The 17,778-nt window shown below is 37.5% G+C and overlaps 1 protein-coding gene across 5 annotated transcripts in view; it reads left to right on the forward strand.

Moving 5' to 3' along the window:
• Positions 1–17,778, forward strand: part of ACACA (acetyl-CoA carboxylase alpha) — a 302,953-nt gene that overhangs the window by 196,906 nt on the left and 88,269 nt on the right. For all 5 annotated transcript variants that reach the window (XM_023732669.1, XM_023732666.1, XM_023732667.1 and 2 more), the window contains 6 exons: positions 3,169–3,210; positions 4,411–4,626; positions 5,376–5,531; positions 7,176–7,379; positions 12,103–12,258; positions 14,096–14,242. In XM_023732669.1, coding sequence (XP_023588437.1) covers positions 3,169–3,210; positions 4,411–4,626; positions 5,376–5,531; positions 7,176–7,379; positions 12,103–12,258; positions 14,096–14,242 — 921 coding nt within the window. The remainder of the gene's footprint in view (positions 1–3,168; positions 3,211–4,410; positions 4,627–5,375; positions 5,532–7,175; positions 7,380–12,102; positions 12,259–14,095; positions 14,243–17,778) is intronic.

A 17,778-nucleotide genomic window follows, 5' to 3' on the forward strand; every position in this document is an offset into this window, starting at 1 on the left:
CCAAAATGCACAAAATGCATATTTTCAGGATTTTTTATTTATCTTTTGCACCTAAACAAAGGCATTAGGCCCAAAAACTGAGATATCAAACAGTTTTACATCTGTTAAAATGTTTCCTTTGTTTCTTGCTTATAAGATTTCATGAGATTTTAAAATTCTGCTATGAATCACCCAAGAGATAGTTGTAGTTTTACTGATTGTTAAGTGACTCCTACTTTAAAATTAATATATATATTTTTTAATTTTGGCCCTGAAGGAAGAGCCCACTGTCATAAAGTTATTGTGGTTAGTAGTTCATTTCTTTTTTTTTTTTTTTAAAAAAAAGTTGTTCTGTTTGCTAGTGGACCAACTATTACTTTTTCAGAAGGTTTGGTTTGGATTTTTGTTTTAATTACAGTCTATATAATTAGTTCTCAGCATGTTGAGGTAAAAGAGAATTGCACCAGCAAGCTTCCAATTTCTTCATCTCATTAGGTTTTTAACACGATTATTAGTATCATAATCAGCTATGATGTTTTCTGTTGCAGGTTTTCACATTCTCTGATTTGCAGGGTGTCTTGATTGGCTAATTTAGGCAAATTATTTTGATTGTCTTGATGATGGTTGGCTGATTAGAACACAGCAGGAGTATAATTTCTTCCTGAGATATGTTGCATTCTTTTGTTTTTTGGTACCAGAAGACTAAGAGTGTTTTTCTTTGTGTACATTCAATTATGATATTTGCCCATAACACTAGTAGAATGCCTGGAAAGCAATTACATTAGTGATGGAATAAGCATGAATGCTGTTAGTGGAAAAATTGCAGTATGAGGATGAGGTTGGATGAAAGAATTTACTAAAACTATATGATCAGAGACTTTTGGATTTTTTCTTTTCTGTCTTTAGGCACTGTTTCTGTCGTTTTTCAGTGCCAAAAGCAGTATTATTGAGTAGATTTTTCTATAAAAGTCTTCAGACTTCAGATCTCTTGAAGAATTGCTCAGTAGTCCTACCTTCCTATTGCATCCTGCCCTGAATGCTCCATACTTAAATTGAGGATTTTACTATAGGGCTGAAAATGTACTCAGAAATTTTTTCCAAAAAGTTTGTTTGTCTCATGACGTTTTTTCTTAAATAACCTTAATGAAAGTGATTTTTCTGACTGGTAGTCATTTTCCACCTGTGCCAAGAATTAGTCAGTCTCTTTCACTATTTGTAATAAAGGTATTTCCATTCAAGTTGTTTACTTTTCATGACCTTTAGTTACTACAAATTTTCTTAATTGGTTTAGTGAAAAAGGGTTTTTTTGGTTATTATTATTTTTTTGAAGGAAAATGTTTTTAATCTACAAATGCCTAGGCTTGAATAAATAGCATACTAAGTAAATATTTTAATTAGCTAGCTGATTAATAACTATGACAGAATAGATGAGTGTGTGCTTAAAAGTTTGTAGTATCACTTTCCTTGACTTTTATTTCAGAGAATTCCATGGAAGGATTTTGTTATCCTTCCTTTTTTTGTCATGTTACTTTTTTAGGTAATGCTCTGAAAGCCCAGCCTCTCTGGAATAAAACCAAAACTAGACTATACAAAGCCGTGAGCACGAAATTTACTGTCAGCTCAGCTGAACATCTTTCTGTGTAACCTTGATGCCATCCTCTTGTTCTTCACTGTTGTTCAGTGGGAGGTCAGAGTTTAGAACAAAACACTATCAGTAAAAGATCAGTCCTGTGTAAAATCCATTTTCAAAGGGCTTTTAGGGATCCTAGCCTGGACAAGGGGTTTCCCCAGGCTTGGTAAATGGGCTCCTAAGAGCCTGTTAAATGCAGTTTTACAGTTAAAATGCCAAGGAAAATGTAAAATGATTTATTAACCTTGCAAGCTTTAGTTAAGGTGAGGATAAGGTATAATACCTGTCGAAAATATTCAAGAAATTTTTATAAAGTCAAGAACCACAAGTTTTCAGCATGAGTTTCACTTTGTTAGTTTGTTTTCTGCTTTTTTCTTTAAAGTCTTGGTTCCTAATTTTTCTCTCATCGAAGAGAAATCCTTTAAATAAGGAATTTGGATGATAACACAACTAGAAAGGTAATACCCTGCATTTGAGAGGTGGAGTGATATAGATGAAAAGGGCTTGGACTCTGGCATTAGAGAGACCCAAGTCACATTCTGGCTCCTCGTCTCTAAAACAGGGGTCATACATAATACCTGCCTCAAGAGGTTGTTGAGAGCATTCAATGGGACAGCACACCAGAGTGCGTGGCACCCAGAAGGCGTTCAGTCCATCTTCCCTTTGTGGTTCCTGAAGCTCTTGGAGAGAGAGTTAGGCAGCTAGTCCTGATCTCTCTGCCTTGTACCAAGAAGTGTTTGATTATATTGCTCTCATAATGAAGAAGATGTCTAATGAAACCTCCTATAGAGGCAAATAGTAATGACTTGATTCCAACACTACACATAGAGCTTCCCATCCGAGAAACAGAGGTATTTGGTGTTAATAAGTTAAATTTCAGAAACTAATGAACTCTGTTAATTGAATTCATCTTTGTTAATTAATAAGGTTCTAGTAAATTGGTTGCTTTCTTGTTAATGCCCTGCAAAAGAGCAGTAAGACCTGATGATTACAAGTTCACTAGTTCCACCCCATTCTTTTCTATACATATAATGGTAGTGACCAAAGTAGCATCTTGTACTTTTCTTTGTCTTGAAATGTTATTGTTTAAACCCTTGAAATTGTTGACTTGAGAATGAATGTGAAAAAAACGTGGACTGGGGATTCTATGATGTCTGGCTAGTTTACATTTTAAGAGTTTAAGGAGAAACTTGGGAAATCAGTTCAGTAACTACCATTGCTGTGGCTGCAGCATAAGGGTGTATTGGTTTTATTTGCCAGATTGTGCCAAGAGTAGCACCTAGGAAGATTTTGTTTACTTGGGAGATGAAAAAAATACCAATTTTTCCCCCTAGGAGAGGGTAGATATTGAAATTAGGTTAATAGTGTGGTGATTCTCAAATTTGGAAGTGGTGTCATTAGCCAAAGGATCATTCATATTCCCTGGACTAAGTTTAAGTAAGTAGCATGTTTTCTAAGAAACTGTCTTCTAGATACTTGACTGCCTCTATACTATTTGTCTACCCTAAAGAGCCATATTTATGAAAGACTGACAAATTCTCCCCCCTTCTTCAACACAGAGAGAATTCCCTAAATTTTTCACATTTCGAGCAAGGGATAAGGTAAGGATTCATTCCTTCTTTTTTTTTAAGTCTTTGTTTGCTTATTTTAAAGCCTAATAGTGGCTTATCTTTGCCATACGCTCTTGGGCCATCTCCTTTCTCTAACTGAACTTGTGCTTCCCTTTGCCTTACATGCGTCTTAGAACTAGAGAAGACTCCCTTCTGAAAGAGTTTGGTTTAGGAAACAGTCAATGTGTTGAACAACCCAAAGAAGGCGATAAATTTCAAAATCATCTCTATTGTTTAGAATGATCCTAATGAGGTGATATTAAAGGGCTGCTACCTGCTAACCAAAAGGTTGGCAGTTCAAATCCACCAGCTGCTCCTTGGAAAGAGTTCTACTCTTATCTATAGGGTCACTGTGAGTTGGAATCGACTCGATGGCAACGGATTTATTTTTTGTTTTTACCTGTACTTAGTAGGACTATTCTTGCCACCTACAGATAGTTCCTTTATAATCAATTCTTGTTTGTGTGCATTTGTTTTTCAATTTTAAAGTAAATAATTTCAAACTATGTTGGTTTCTTCCTGTTACCAGCTTATATTTTTGGCGTTCTCTCTCCATTCACTCAATGGAAGTGGATGCTGGAAAAACAATTTAGTTTCAGCAAAACGTAAATGTATTAATACAACTTTTTAAAAGGACACTTAAATAGTTACACAGCTATAAATAGCATGTTCCAAAACCAAATTATCTCTTTAAAATGCGTGTATCTGTTTATTTGTTGAATATTTACTATGCCCTTCTTACTGTGCCAGAAATGATTGGAGTGTAAAACACAGGCCCTGCCCTTAAGCATTTTAGACTAGTTGGATAGGCCAAACATTGACATGTGAAGTAGATATTAATGTGAAGCAGTTTGTGGTTAAAAGTCAAAAATGAATTATAAAAACATTTAAGTGCAACAGGATTTCTGAGGGAATTGAGCAAGGTTTTCTTTCTGTTTCGCTGTTTTGTTTCTTTGTTTTTAATGGAGGGCATCACTACTTGTAAAAGCATAAGTGATGAAAGCTTGGGAAGTGAATAGATGCTTCAGTGCCTAATCTTATGTAAGCTATAGCTGTAGCTCATTTTTGTTGCTCATTAGCACATCATAGCTTATGTTTCTGTTTTCAAGCATCTCTTTTACATATACGTTCATCATACAATTTTGTAACTGCCTGTTGTGAGCTGTTTTTTCCTCCCACTCTTGTACTCAGTTTGAAGAGGATCGTATATATCGTCACCTGGAGCCTGCACTGGCTTTTCAATTGGAACTGAACCGGATGAGAAATTTTGACCTCACTGCCATCCCATGTGCTAACCACAAAATGCACCTGTATCTTGGGGCCGCCAAGGTGGAAGTGGGCACAGAAGTGACAGACTACAGGTTCTTTGTGCGGGCAATCATCAGACATTCTGACCTGGTCACCAAGGTGGGTGCTGTATTTTAGTGTGGAGTTGTTCCTGAGAGAAGGGTTGGTTCAAAATCAGGTTTCTATTTTTTAAATCGAGGCTCTTGTATCCCACTCTGCAATAACCAGGAGAGGTTTGGGAGTCATTTCTCTCACAAAAATAAATATTCCATATAATAAAGGGCTTTTTTCCCCCTGTTAATTTGATTTTTCTTAGTAATGGAATCATGATAGTACTCACTTGAGAAAAGGAACAATATACTAACAGAAAAATCAGAGTTGGGTGATGATGGAGGATAAGGAGAAAGGTGAGAAAAGAGGTGACCTCTGTGTAAACCTGTCCAGAGGTCTGGGCAGTGTCTGTATGTAGCAAGGCACTTACTGGTGTGTTAGTTATTACTGCATCCCATAACCATAACCTTCTTCAGCTTTTCCTTCCTAAACAGGTTTAGCTCTATTTGGCATATGTGAAATATAATCAGATAGGGACTACAGCTTTGGGGATGTCCAGCATCTCCACCTGTTGAAGGGGAGTGATACTCTGAGAGGCAGCAGAAAGGGCTGGCAGGGACTTTTTCTGACCCCTGCCTGCCCCTGCTGCCTGTGGTCATTGGGCCGACTGTGTATGACTCTAGGGAGAAGGGTAAATAACATCTTCACCAGGCCCCTTATGATTTATGACATACTACTGCTTGAGTAATTATAACAACTATTCTTTATTGCCTCTTTTAAAACACATTAATGTTGATGGTGACCTTCTCCCTGCACAGGAAGCTTCTTTTGAATATCTACAAAATGAAGGCGAGCGGCTGCTCCTGGAAGCCATGGATGAGTTGGAAGTCGCTTTTAACAATACAAATGTCCGTACTGACTGTAACCACATCTTCCTCAATTTTGTGCCCACAGTTATCATGGACCCATCAAAGGTACATCTCTCCTCAGCTTCTCTCCCAGCCCTAGAAAGCACAAGCCAGAGAGGTTCATTCATATTTATTCTCACTTGGACTTGGAAACAGGTACTCCTTTTCAGCTGGTTGAGTCCTTAATCTTTGAAGTTTACAGAATGCCCGTAAGACTGGGTTTATGGGATAGTGTAGAAAATTTGGTATAACCATTGAAAGCGGAGCTTAAAGCTGAAGGTGTTACGATGATACCATGCTGGTTGTTTATAAGCAGTGCCAAAACATACAAACTCTTTCTCTTCCCACATTGGTCCCTGTTTTATGATATTTGCCATCGTAGTGGTCCTGTTTTATATGATTCCCTAGGATTTCTCATCTGGAATATTTATTTCGTTGTTTCTGGACATTTTGGAAAAATTGCATGAACTCTACAGTTCACATGAGTACCACTGAGTAGATTACTGCTTCTGTAAACTAAGTGTTACTTACCTGGTGACCTTAGCAAGATAATGCACCTTTCCAGTGTGCCTAACTTATTTCTCTGTCGTATTTCTTCATAAGAGAATGTGGTTGATAAGGAATTTCACATGTATTATGTGTGTTTTCTTCACTGAGGTTCTATTCTAAAATACATTCCATATAATTTAAGGAAGGAAACAGGGTGTTTCTGCACTTGACCTTTTATCCCAGGTGTAATGAAGGCAGGCTGCTTTCTGTTTCTGCTCACTTTCACTTTTTTCTATAATATTGTAGAATTTTGAGTAGAAGAACCAGTGTCTCCCTTTCTCAAAATCTATTGTAGGCATGGAGTTTTGCTTTCTGAATTTTGTTAAGAAAGCATTTTAGAAAGAGATTTCATTTAAGAAAACATTAATTTTGAGTTGTATGTCCTAGTTGCCTGCAGTTGTATTGGGGGAAGAAAAGTTTCACTTTAGTATGTCAGTAAGGAGAAATCATGTCTAAAGCCAATTAGTTAAAATAACTCTCCTAACCCTGAAAACTAGGAGCACTAAGCCACCTTGGTATGAAGCTTAGAGAAACTAAGAAACATCTATCTCATCTACCTAAATCTCAGTTGGACTTAGCAATGATCAAGCTTCAGACTCTCTTTAGAGAGAACTTTCTAGCAGCACCTGCAAATAACCTTTCTTTAATTTGTGCAGTTTATCAAGAGGCATATACTATAAGTGTAATAAAATTGTATGGAAAAAGCTCATGGTGGTAATTGCTATGCTGATTTAAGGTCCTGTAAGTGCAGTGAAACATAGTTACCATGCATATAAATGCTACTTAATAGCTGCTTAACTAGAGGTTTTATTCTTATTTGGAGCTTTCTCGTAAATCCCAGGGTTTGTAATTTTACATATTGCAGATCTTTGATATAAACCAGAGTATGAATCTAATTGGGAAAAAGGGGAAGGAGTTGTACAGATTTGGGTGTTGTGAGCCAGAGAAAACCTCTCAAATGCCAGGGCAGCATGAAGTCATCTCTGACTTGTTCCAAGCAAGAGTAGGGTTGGGGAGAAACTATATGACCACTTTTTGTAAGGACTGTATGTAGGTACACATCTCCAGAAACCAGCACCTTTTTCCAAAGATGAGCAGTCCTGAAACAGGTCCTGGTTACAGGGTATTTAAGTTTTGTGCTTGGTGATATGTTTGTGTCAGATTGAGGAATCTGTGCGGAGCATGGTAATGCGCTATGGAAGTCGTCTGTGGAAATTGCGCGTCCTCCAGGCAGAACTGAAAATCAACATTCGCCTGACACCAACTGGAAAAGCAATTCCTATCCGCCTCTTCCTGACAAACGAGTCTGGCTATTACTTGGACATCAGCCTGTACAAGGAAGTGACTGACTCCAGAACGGCACAGGTACGGTAGTCAGGCAGGCTCCTCAGAGTTCTGATTTTGTTCGACAACTAAGCCATTTGTCCTTGTTACGGAAGACTCAAACTTGCAAATCCCATTGATTCGCCTAGTAGGGTTATCATCTCTCAGCTTAAGATGGTTGTATGAATTTTGAAAAACTTTTCATTTGCCTTATAAGATGTGCCTATGTCCTTGATCATGGATGTTATAAAACCATCAACCTTTTGTCACATATTGGTGAGCACTTAACAGATGCCACGTGAACCTCACTCCAGAGGTTTTTCTGTAGTTTAGGGCTCTTTCAGAGGGCTCTTAGGGCATTTCAACAATCTAGTCTTTTCTGGTCTGATTTGTCCTTCTGTTTTCAGCCCAGATAGACCGCTCTTTGGCAAGTAATTTTATCATAAAATATGATAAAATCAGTGATTTTATTATATTTACCCATTATGTTAATCTGTTTATACTTTTCCAAAGAGTTCACCAAAGTGTCTTCAAAGATTATCACCTTTCCTTCAAAGAGTTTGCCCGTTATATATATCTACAAAAGAGCTAAGTGGCAAACTGTAACCCATTTTTTTAGGTAGAAAAAGGAGACTGTGAAAATGGAAAGAAAAGTGAGTCTTTTAGTAGATTGATTCTGCAGTAACAGAGAATTCCTTTTAATCTGTTTTGCTACCTTCGTTTCTAAATATTTGGTCTATTTTCTGTGATACTAGATTAGGTTGGTTCACCATTGCTCATGTCTTTTTAAGAACTGGGATGTTATTTTAGGGCTTTGGCTTGAACTTGGAAAGTGCATCCCTTCTGATTAAAGGTCACACTTGCTCCAGTATGCATAAACAAGGCTTTTTCAGTCTGTTCTCTGCATGGGTGCCAGGAACACCTTATGTGTTTCTTGTTTTTGTCTATGTCCTTTTAAAGCTAGGAACAGAGGTAGGCAAAGATATTTTTTCCCAGTCTTTTGAAGATGAATTTTAAAAATCTGAGTTTAGACAGTTGTCAGAGTGACCTTTCATTTTGTGCTTTGATTCTCAGCTAGATGGCTAGAGAAATCTATCCCATGAGAAGTGAACAGTTAAAACAGAGAGAGAGCGCAAGAGCGTGAGGGGTGAGCAAGAGACAGAGTATTCAATAATTTTTGCTGTATTCAGTGTTTTCCAGGACAACCTTAAAGACATTTTCAGTCAAAGCTTTCCATGGGCAGGGATGTTTTTAATTAACTTCTACAATGGCTTCAAGGCAGGTCTATTCGTGTGAAAAATAAGATGGCCACTTGAGATTTTAATGTTTTTGGTAAATATGTTTGTTCTTCATAACTACTTTTTTTCTTTTCTTAGAAAGCTCTTAGATTTCCCTCATGCTGGCTAGTGGTGTCACAGGAGCATGAAAGGCACAGACACCTTCAGTCAAGGTTTAGTACTTTGCCTGGCACAACATATACACTCAATAAATATCCGGAAGAGTGGCTGAGCCACTTTCAACTTAAGGGGGAGCTCCTTTTACCATGGGTCCTGCGTATTTAGGAAGTCCTGAAGGAAGAGGTCTCCCTCAGGCTTTTTAGTGGAGAGAGTTCAAGAGCCAGTGCTGCGGGTTAACTAACTTGTGAGCCCATGACTGGAGGAGGGAACTGACAAAAGGAGCAGCCTCCCACCCCAGCTCTGGTGCTACTAATGCCTGCTTGGGCTCATTGCCAACTTGTTTTTCCCCTTTGCTTCAGTGAATCGTTACATGAATTTAAGATAATACAGAGCCATGTGTGTCATTTGTTCGTTAATTCAACATTTATTGGCCACCTATAGTGTGTCAGGCACTATAGATACCAAAAGCAGTCCCTTCCCGAAGACAAATAGATAGTTGTCTGTGGTATGGTAAGTGCTATTATGAAATAAGCACAGAATTATAAGGATCAGTGGTTGTTTTCCAAAAGAGAAGCCTTTTTGATGGAACTTTTTCATTTTCCTTCTGTAGTTTTGGTGGTAATGGTTGTAACAAACACCGATGTAGGCAGTCAAAGTGCAGAGAAGATACTGGGTAATCCATTGCATAAGTGAATTGATTTCCAATGTGTTATGGGGAAAATATACATTTTTAAATCACTTTTATTGAGATAATTATTTGCATATAATAACGTGTACCCATTTTATCTGTACAGTTCAGTGCATTCTGACAATTGGATACACCCATGTACATAATCACCATCATGATCCTGATAGAGAACATTTTCATCCCCCCAAAAAGTTCTCTCATTCCCTTTGCGGTGAAAGATAGGGGCACCAACTCCAGTCCTAGGCAACCAGTGATTTGCTTTCTGTCACTGTAGATTAATTTCTTCTGTCCTAGCATAGAATTTTGTCTTAGTCATCTAGTGCTGCTATAACAGAAATACCACAAGTGGATGGCTTTAACAAAGAGAAATTTATTTCTTCACAGTAAAGTAGGCGAAAAGTCCAAATTCAGGGCGTCAGCTCCAGGGGAAGGCTTTTTCTCTCTGTCAGCTTTCTCATCAGTGTTCCCCCGGACTAGGAGCTTCTCTGTGCAGGGACCCCCAGTCAAAGGACATGCTTTGCTCCTGGCACTGCTTTCTTGGTGGTATGAGATCCCCCTGTCTTTCTGCTCACTTTTCTCTTTTATAGCTCAAGAGATTGCCTCAGGACACAATCCCTTCTTGTAGATTGAGTGCTGCCTTACTAACACAACTGCCACCCATCCTGCCTTATTAACGTCATAGAGGCAGGATTTACATAATATAGGAAAATCACACAATACCAGGAATCATGGCCCAGCCAAATTGATACATACATTTTTGGAGGGACATAATTCAATCCATAACAAATTTCATATAAATGAAATCAGACAATATGTACTATTTTCTGTCTGGCTTCTTTTGCTCTGCATAATGTTTTTGAGATTCAACCATGTCACACGGATTACTGGTTTGTTCCTTTTCTTTGCTGGGTAGTATTCTATTATATGGGTATACCACAATGTTTATATAGATCCATCTGTTGATGGACAAAGCTATTATGACCATTCATTTACAAATCTTTATGTGGATATGCTTTCATTTCTCTTGGGTAAATACATTAGAATGTAATTGCTGGGTCATAGTAAGTATACTTTTAGTTTTATAGGAACTACCAAACTCTTTGCCAAAGTGGCTGTACCATTTTAAATTTCCACCTGCGATGTGTGGATGTATGTACCTGGAGGACTTTCTCCAACCCCCTTCCTCAGTGCACACAGTTATGTTGTTTAATTATGACCAGCATAACTTCATTCCAGAGTTTGGCAAAACTGAATTCCAAACCCTATACCCACAGGTCTTGTCTCTCTTAATAGACAGGAATGCAGTCCCAAGAATCTACTGATTTTACTCTATTTTCTTTTGATTCAACTTATCTCCTGAGTCCAGTTTTCTCATACCAACATCCTTGCCTCACTTAACACTTTAAATCTCTTAAAACATTACTACATTCCTAAGACATTGCTACTTCTTCCTTCCACATGGTGACTTTCCCCAGTGGTCCTGTGGAAGAGGACTGGGAGGTCTATTCCGTAGGGCTTTAATGCAGCGTTAGACAAGTTTTGTCTAAAACAGGACCTGATTGACAGGTTAGCAGAATACTCTTATTCCTCTGAGCTAAACTAGGTGAAGGATACCCTTAGCTGACTGGGAGAAGAGAACTGTGCCCAGGGTTTAGGAAAGTACTTAATTATTTTTCTATGCCTGTATATCAGGTCTACAAATCTATTCATTAATGGTAGACTTGTGATTATATTTTTTAGACCCACACAGATATGCAGGTGTGTCTATTATATCCCAATCTTCATTTGTATTCACTGCATTGGGAATCTGTATTTTCTGTATTCATGCGTAAAGTGCCTAGTTTAGTGTCATATAACCTCTGGGCACTCAATAAATATAAATTGAGTTGAAATAATAGCATCCCTTATAAATATTCATAAGCAAATAAAACTATCTAAATATATAGAGTATGAAGTACTCTTCTAGAAATATTTGAGTTAAAATGATTAAAAACTGGTGTGGTGATTTCATTATGTGGCAAGATAGATATTGCAGGAGCTATTCAGTAGTTATAACCAGGGTATATTGGAGAGAAAAAAAATATATACATATATTACTATAGGCTGTGTCTTGTATAGTAACTAGATGGATAGGTGAAACCTACTTCTAAAAATTTTTTGAAGGCTTTGTGTGACTAATAATGCTTATAAAGTGCATTCTAATCAAATAGACTGAAGCACAAATAATATACTAGAATCTTGATCTGGCTTTTTACCATTGGGAAAAGAACAGAATTATCTTTTAGTACATAGCGGTTCCTCAGGTTAAATAATAGGACGACTCTGACTGGTTAGTGGCCATACTTTGTTTCTGAGTATGTGGGATTCATTGTCACATTAGAAGGCAAACATTGTCAATGAAATTGATGCTGTGCTTTTTTGTTAATTTCAACTAATTAAAAAATGAGAGCAGCTTATGGTATATGGTTAGTTACATACCATTTTTTTTTTTTGGAGTTGGTTTATCTGTAGAGAGGTGAGAGTACCAAGTACTTAATGTTAAGAGGAATGTCTTAGCTACCCCATCCACCACCAAAAATGTGTTTCAAGAAATAACACTTGTGAAAAAGACCTCCTAGGTAGCTATCTGATTTTTTTCTCTGTCGCTTAACTCCCCATGTCATTCTCTTTTTTCCTGCAGATCATGTTTCAGGCATATGGGGACAAACAGGGACCACTACATGGAATGTTAATCAACACTCCATATGTGACCAAAGACCTGCTTCAATCAAAGAGGTTCCAGGCACAATCCTTAGGGACAACTTACATATATGATATCCCAGAGATGTTTCGGCAGGTAAAGACGGCTTACTGGGGGCTCTGACATGTTCCAGGAAGGCAAGGTTTTCCTCCGTTTCCATCAGATGCAGCTTTGACCAAAAAGGGGCTATTCCCAAAGGACAGGAAATACCTTGATTCTATTCTCATTTCATTCTTACTCTAGGGTATGTTGGCTGTCAACTCAGGACACTCACTATATTAATTTATATTATGAATTGACAGGAGATATGGTGAGAATAGAAACCTCTATTAAGTAGAAGAGAATAAACTGAGACCACATGTCTGTGGTGGTAGTTTACAATGGCCTGTTTGAGGAGTTACACTGAGGTATAAATTTCCTAAGCCTATATTCAAATTATGGATATTAAAAAGGGGTATGAAACTCTAGTTCTCATTTTCCTGTTTTCCAAGATAACCCAGGTCCCTAGCTGATAGCCTAAGTTAATATGATGAGAATCAAAGTAGATAACATATACAAATAGATATATAGAGTTCATTGTACACAGTTTAAAGTATAAGTATTTTTTTTTTTTTGTGGGAGGTTTATTATAGCAGAATAAAAACTAACATGAGGAAACATGACATTATGAATCTTATCCTCTACATGAAAATAAATTTCTTTGATTTATATAGTGAGTGAATCCTCTCTATGCTGCAGATTTTTCTTCCATCAGTAGGAGGCAAGAAAAGTATATCACTAACAAAAAATGCAACAGATAAAGAATAAGGTATCAAAAGAATACTGAATTTGTCCTTTAAAACAATCTATGAATATAGCATTTTTCCAAGTCTTCTGGTCAGTACTACCAATATTACCGCATTTGAATTTTAATAAAGTAATAATATGTGGCCTTGGTAAATAGTCTACAATTCCTGTATTATCCACAAATACAAGAGATTCCCTTTATGTAACCATTTGTTTACAAGCTCTGTCTCTGGAAACATAGCTGTCTTCATTCAGTACTATCCTTTCATAGTATTGTTAACCCAACAGTTGAGTGTTGGTCCTGTTTCCCAGTGCCAGTGTTATAAATGGAAATTCCATTCTGTGTAATTCTTCCTATGTAATAGACATAAATACAGTGGTTAGGACATGTAGGGATATATGAGCCATTTGGGCTTTAAATGTTGCTTTAAGGTAAGCAAAAAAGGAACTGAACCAGTACCCACTTCAGCAGGGATTTGTTTATTTATATGAAATTGGGAGTGAAAATCATGATGTTTTTAAAATGGACAGGTTTGTCTGTTTTCTAAAATTTGAGCAGAATTGATCTGCACATTTACATATAGCCTTACTTAATTCTGTACCTATGCCTGTATATCAGGTCTACAAATCTAGTGAGCTAATTCCTATATATGAGCCTGTAGCTGTGAACAGATATTAGAAAGAAGATGCTTCCTCTGAATCTCTATCAGAAATCTTAATCTTGACTTCCTGGATTTTCTTGTATTAGCTGATTGTCATGTCACTTTCTTGGTTACTCTTCTCGCCAAGTTTCTCTAGAATTTTTTTCTTTTTCTTTAGAAAGCGTTGATGCCACTTCTTAGTTTTTTTATTTTTCCTGGGATATTGCCAGGTCTGTTGTGTTTGTTAATGCTCTAGTGCTGATTTAGAATCATTCAGTGGTTTGACTTTGTTGGAAACATGCCTGATTTCTGGCAAGGATATTGTTTTTTATAATTTTGTTTTAACTAAGAATGGAAGCTGGAGAATTTAGTCTAACACTAAAGACTCTAAACAGAACACTTAGGAAAGGAGAAAACAAACCCGATTGGCCTAATGTTTATATTCATTGTTGCCCATATTGAAATGGTAATTGTCAATGATTCATCAAATTTCTTCCCTCCACTAGTCTCTGATCAAGCTCTGGGAGTCTATGTACACTCAAGCATTCCTTCCATCACCACCACTGCCTTCTGACATGCTGACGTATACTGAGCTGGTGTTGGATGATCAAGGACAGCTGGTCCACATGAACAGGCTTCCAGGAGGAAATGAGGCAAGTAGTTAAATCCTCCCCTCTTCCGTTTCTCATCTTTGTGCCCACTAGTGCCAGCTTTCTGTGAGTGTGGTTGTTAAAGAGTATTAATGAAAACTGAAGTGGCATAGGCCACAAGGTAGTCTCGCTAGTAGCGTTCTTTACAAAGAGAGATAGCATCAATTGGCTATTAAGGAATCATTGTTAATTTTTTCAGGTGTGATAATGGTATTAAGATTGTACTTTTTTAAAAAACAGAATATTTTCTGTTAGACATACATACTAAAATATTTACAAATAGATGATCTGATGTCTGAGATTTGCTTCAAAGTAATGGGGGATTAGAGTAGGGGTGTAGATGAAACAAATTTGTTCATTAGTTAATAATTGGAGCAAGGTGTTAGGTACATAGGGATATGTTATTTTCTCTATTTTCATATATATTTGAAAGTTTATATAAGAAAAATTTTTAGTTTTGCTTGGTTTTTTCCTTTTTTGCATACTTATTTGTATATGAATGTGGATTTTTTTTGGTATCTTTTCCATGCTCAGTTCACTGGATCTGTTGCTGTTGTGAACGTGGTAAATGTATTGCTCTTAAAGGGGCTCAGTGAGGACCATTAAATATAAAAGAAAGTTAACAGAGAACACATTTCTTGATAATTATCCAGGAATGCATTTTCTAGCCTGGGAATCTTTTTTGGTGTTGTTCAGTTGCCATCAAGTTGATTCTGATGCACGGCAACCCCATGTGTGCAGAGTAGAACTGCTCCAAGGGTTTTCAAGGCTGTGACCTTTCAGAAGCAGATCACAAGGCCTGTCTTCCAAGGCTCCTCTGGATAGGTTTGAACTGCCAAACTTTCGGCTAGTGTTGGAGTGCTTAACCATTTGCAGCAGTATAAAGTCATGTTCTGCTCTATACCCTTATGTCCTCTCCCATGCATTGAGATTCTTCCTGATTTTAACTGTGCTTCTAATACACAATGATAACAGTAACAAAACTGAAAAAAGAGGTATTTTTATTTCAGCCTTAGATATAATCCGTAGATAAATCTCACTCCTTAGAAGGAGTGACCTTCACCTGGGTATTCACCATAAACAGACTAGGTAGAGCTTTGGAGATGATACCGAATTTTTTCCATTTTATGCAGTGTCTTTTTTCCAAAAAATTTTACTATATGTAAAAGGTATATGGCTGTTTCAGTAAGTGCACCAGTAGATGCCAAGAGTAAATGATTTGGTATTAAGATGGATGTAAGCATCAGACCAAATGGAGAGTATCAGACTTGTAGGAGTTCTTCTAATCTAAACCTTGACAAACAGCAGAAGCAAGGGGATAGGGAGGGAGAATGCATAGAATTTTGATGAGAGTAAATTAATACTCACCAGCACTCAAAGTTGAAGCAGAGGTTTGTACCACTGTCTGTAGCATCTGCCTAGTGAGCCCCTCAACAACAAAGAAAAGCTTCTTTGTGCTAGACTTAAATTCTGATTCATTAAATAGTGTAGTCTTCAGGAATGGAAGGCACCCCTGTGAACATGGGGCTGAGAAAAGAAATGTTTTAACTAATGTAATTAAAACACAAAATTAGATTTTGGGCCACATGAAAGCTAGCTGCAGTGCTGTGTGAAACCTCCTGCCATGATCTTTCTCTCCTGCTTTCTCTCTGCTCTCATGCTGTGTTTGAGCGAATGGAGACTGGGGGAATAGTGAAGTCCCAGAGGGACAGAGCTCTGTTCTTGCTGAAATTACAAGCACAGAGCTGCCTGGGCATGAACATGTAGTGTTTACTCTGCCAGTATGAATACAAATAGTCTTATTATACAGGACTCTGTACCCAAAGACCACACACACGATCACACACACAGACACGCACACACAGACACACACACACACACAGGGAAAACAAAGAATAAAAAAATTAAAGGTTTTTTTTTTTTTTTTTAACCCTTTTAAGACCTAACAAACCTTGTGGAAAAGAGATGTCTTAACCAGTTGCATAGGACTATAGCTATTAAGAGTAAAATCAGGATCGGGACCACACGTTTTCCTTTGCCCAGTGTTTTAATAAACTTGAAACCGATAAAGCTAATTGTTGTTGTTGTCTTTGGAAAGGGTTTCTTTTTTTTGCTTTTTGTCAGTTCTTACTTTTTTCTTATTCTATACTTTTTCCTCCTTAGTTGCCTGTTTTATTTATTCTTTTTCTTCAAATGATTGACTAGGATTGAAGCTGAGTGTTAGCTTGCTGTTTCTGAGTCTTTGAGCTCGGGAGGAGTGAGACTGATATTCTTTTGTGAACAGTTAGTGAGTGATGCCTAGGAAGGCTGGTGAAGTCAGTCAAAGGCCTTAGCTAGATTATAGAATGCTGCATGATAGGAATGAGGTTGCGTATTAGTATCGAACTCTGTTACTAATAGCTTGAGCATACCATGGAGCACATCCACTGAGAGACTGACCAATCTAAGGATGGAGTTTCGGCATTCTGAACTCTGAGGGACAGCTAATGCCTAAGAGATGACGAGGTGTCAGTAGGATGTATTTCTTCATGCTGAGCCCAGTTTTATCAGGGCAAGCTGACTTTCAGCTACTGCAGTTTAATTTTCTTTGGCCAAAGAGACAAGTTTGTCATGAGCCTGGCACTCTACATATTACCCCAAGAATAATGTGAGGGAAAAGAAGAGAGCTCATGCTGATGAGATTTGGAGCAGATCTTTCCTATCCCAAAGAGAATGGGCATCCTAACAGAGCCTTGAGAAATAGTTTTATTAAAAAAAGGAATAAAAAATTGACCTGTTAATGTTCTGAGAGCCCAGGCTCAATGTAAATGCATTGATGCTGCGTGAACATTAAATCATCACAATGTGATATTCTCCAAAAGTGATGGCTGTACCAGGTCATCATTGTGGGTGCTACTACATTACCTTGAAGGACTGGAGTTTCTGAGTGTAAAAGCTAGCACATGAATATAAGGAATAAGGGTAAAACAGTAGATTCCTGCAGAGTTTTTCCATGAATTGAGATGCTTGTCCCTACTATCAAAGGCAGAAAACCTGCACTTATCAGACCATTGGCTATATGGGTGGCCAGTCTTTCTTCCCTATTTTTTTTCCAGGACAGTAAATAGGTAAAATGGTGATGGGACCAGGACTTGGAACAATTCAGTTCCATTTAGTTTTAGGTAACTTGTTTGCCATTTGAGGAAGAATATTGGCTGTTTCAGCAGAGATGTGACCTGCATTTTGAACATTTGTGCCTGTGTTAGAGGCAGGAGAAAGAGAGCTTTTCTGATGCAGTGTTAGGTACTTTCTCCTTTCTATTTTCCTCCTTGTCCCTTCCAAGTAAAGGAAGGTGTAACTGAAGGAATGCCACCTAATGCATGCTGAAAGGCATAGGAGAAACATTTTTCTCATTGTTAGATTTGAATGGCATTGCATTTAGTATGAATTTAGAGTAGGAATTAAAAAAGAAGTAGAGCAAATCTGTTAACTATGTCACTTGCAAATAGCTCCAAAAATGAGTTGTCCGGGATTTTTTTTTTTTTTTTAAATAGTTTCAA

The sequence above is a fragment of the Trichechus manatus genome, unplaced genomic scaffold, assembly GCF_000243295.1.
Source record: "Trichechus manatus latirostris isolate Lorelei unplaced genomic scaffold, TriManLat1.0 scaffold00054, whole genome shotgun sequence".
NCBI lineage: Eukaryota > Metazoa > Chordata > Mammalia > Sirenia > Trichechidae > Trichechus > Trichechus manatus.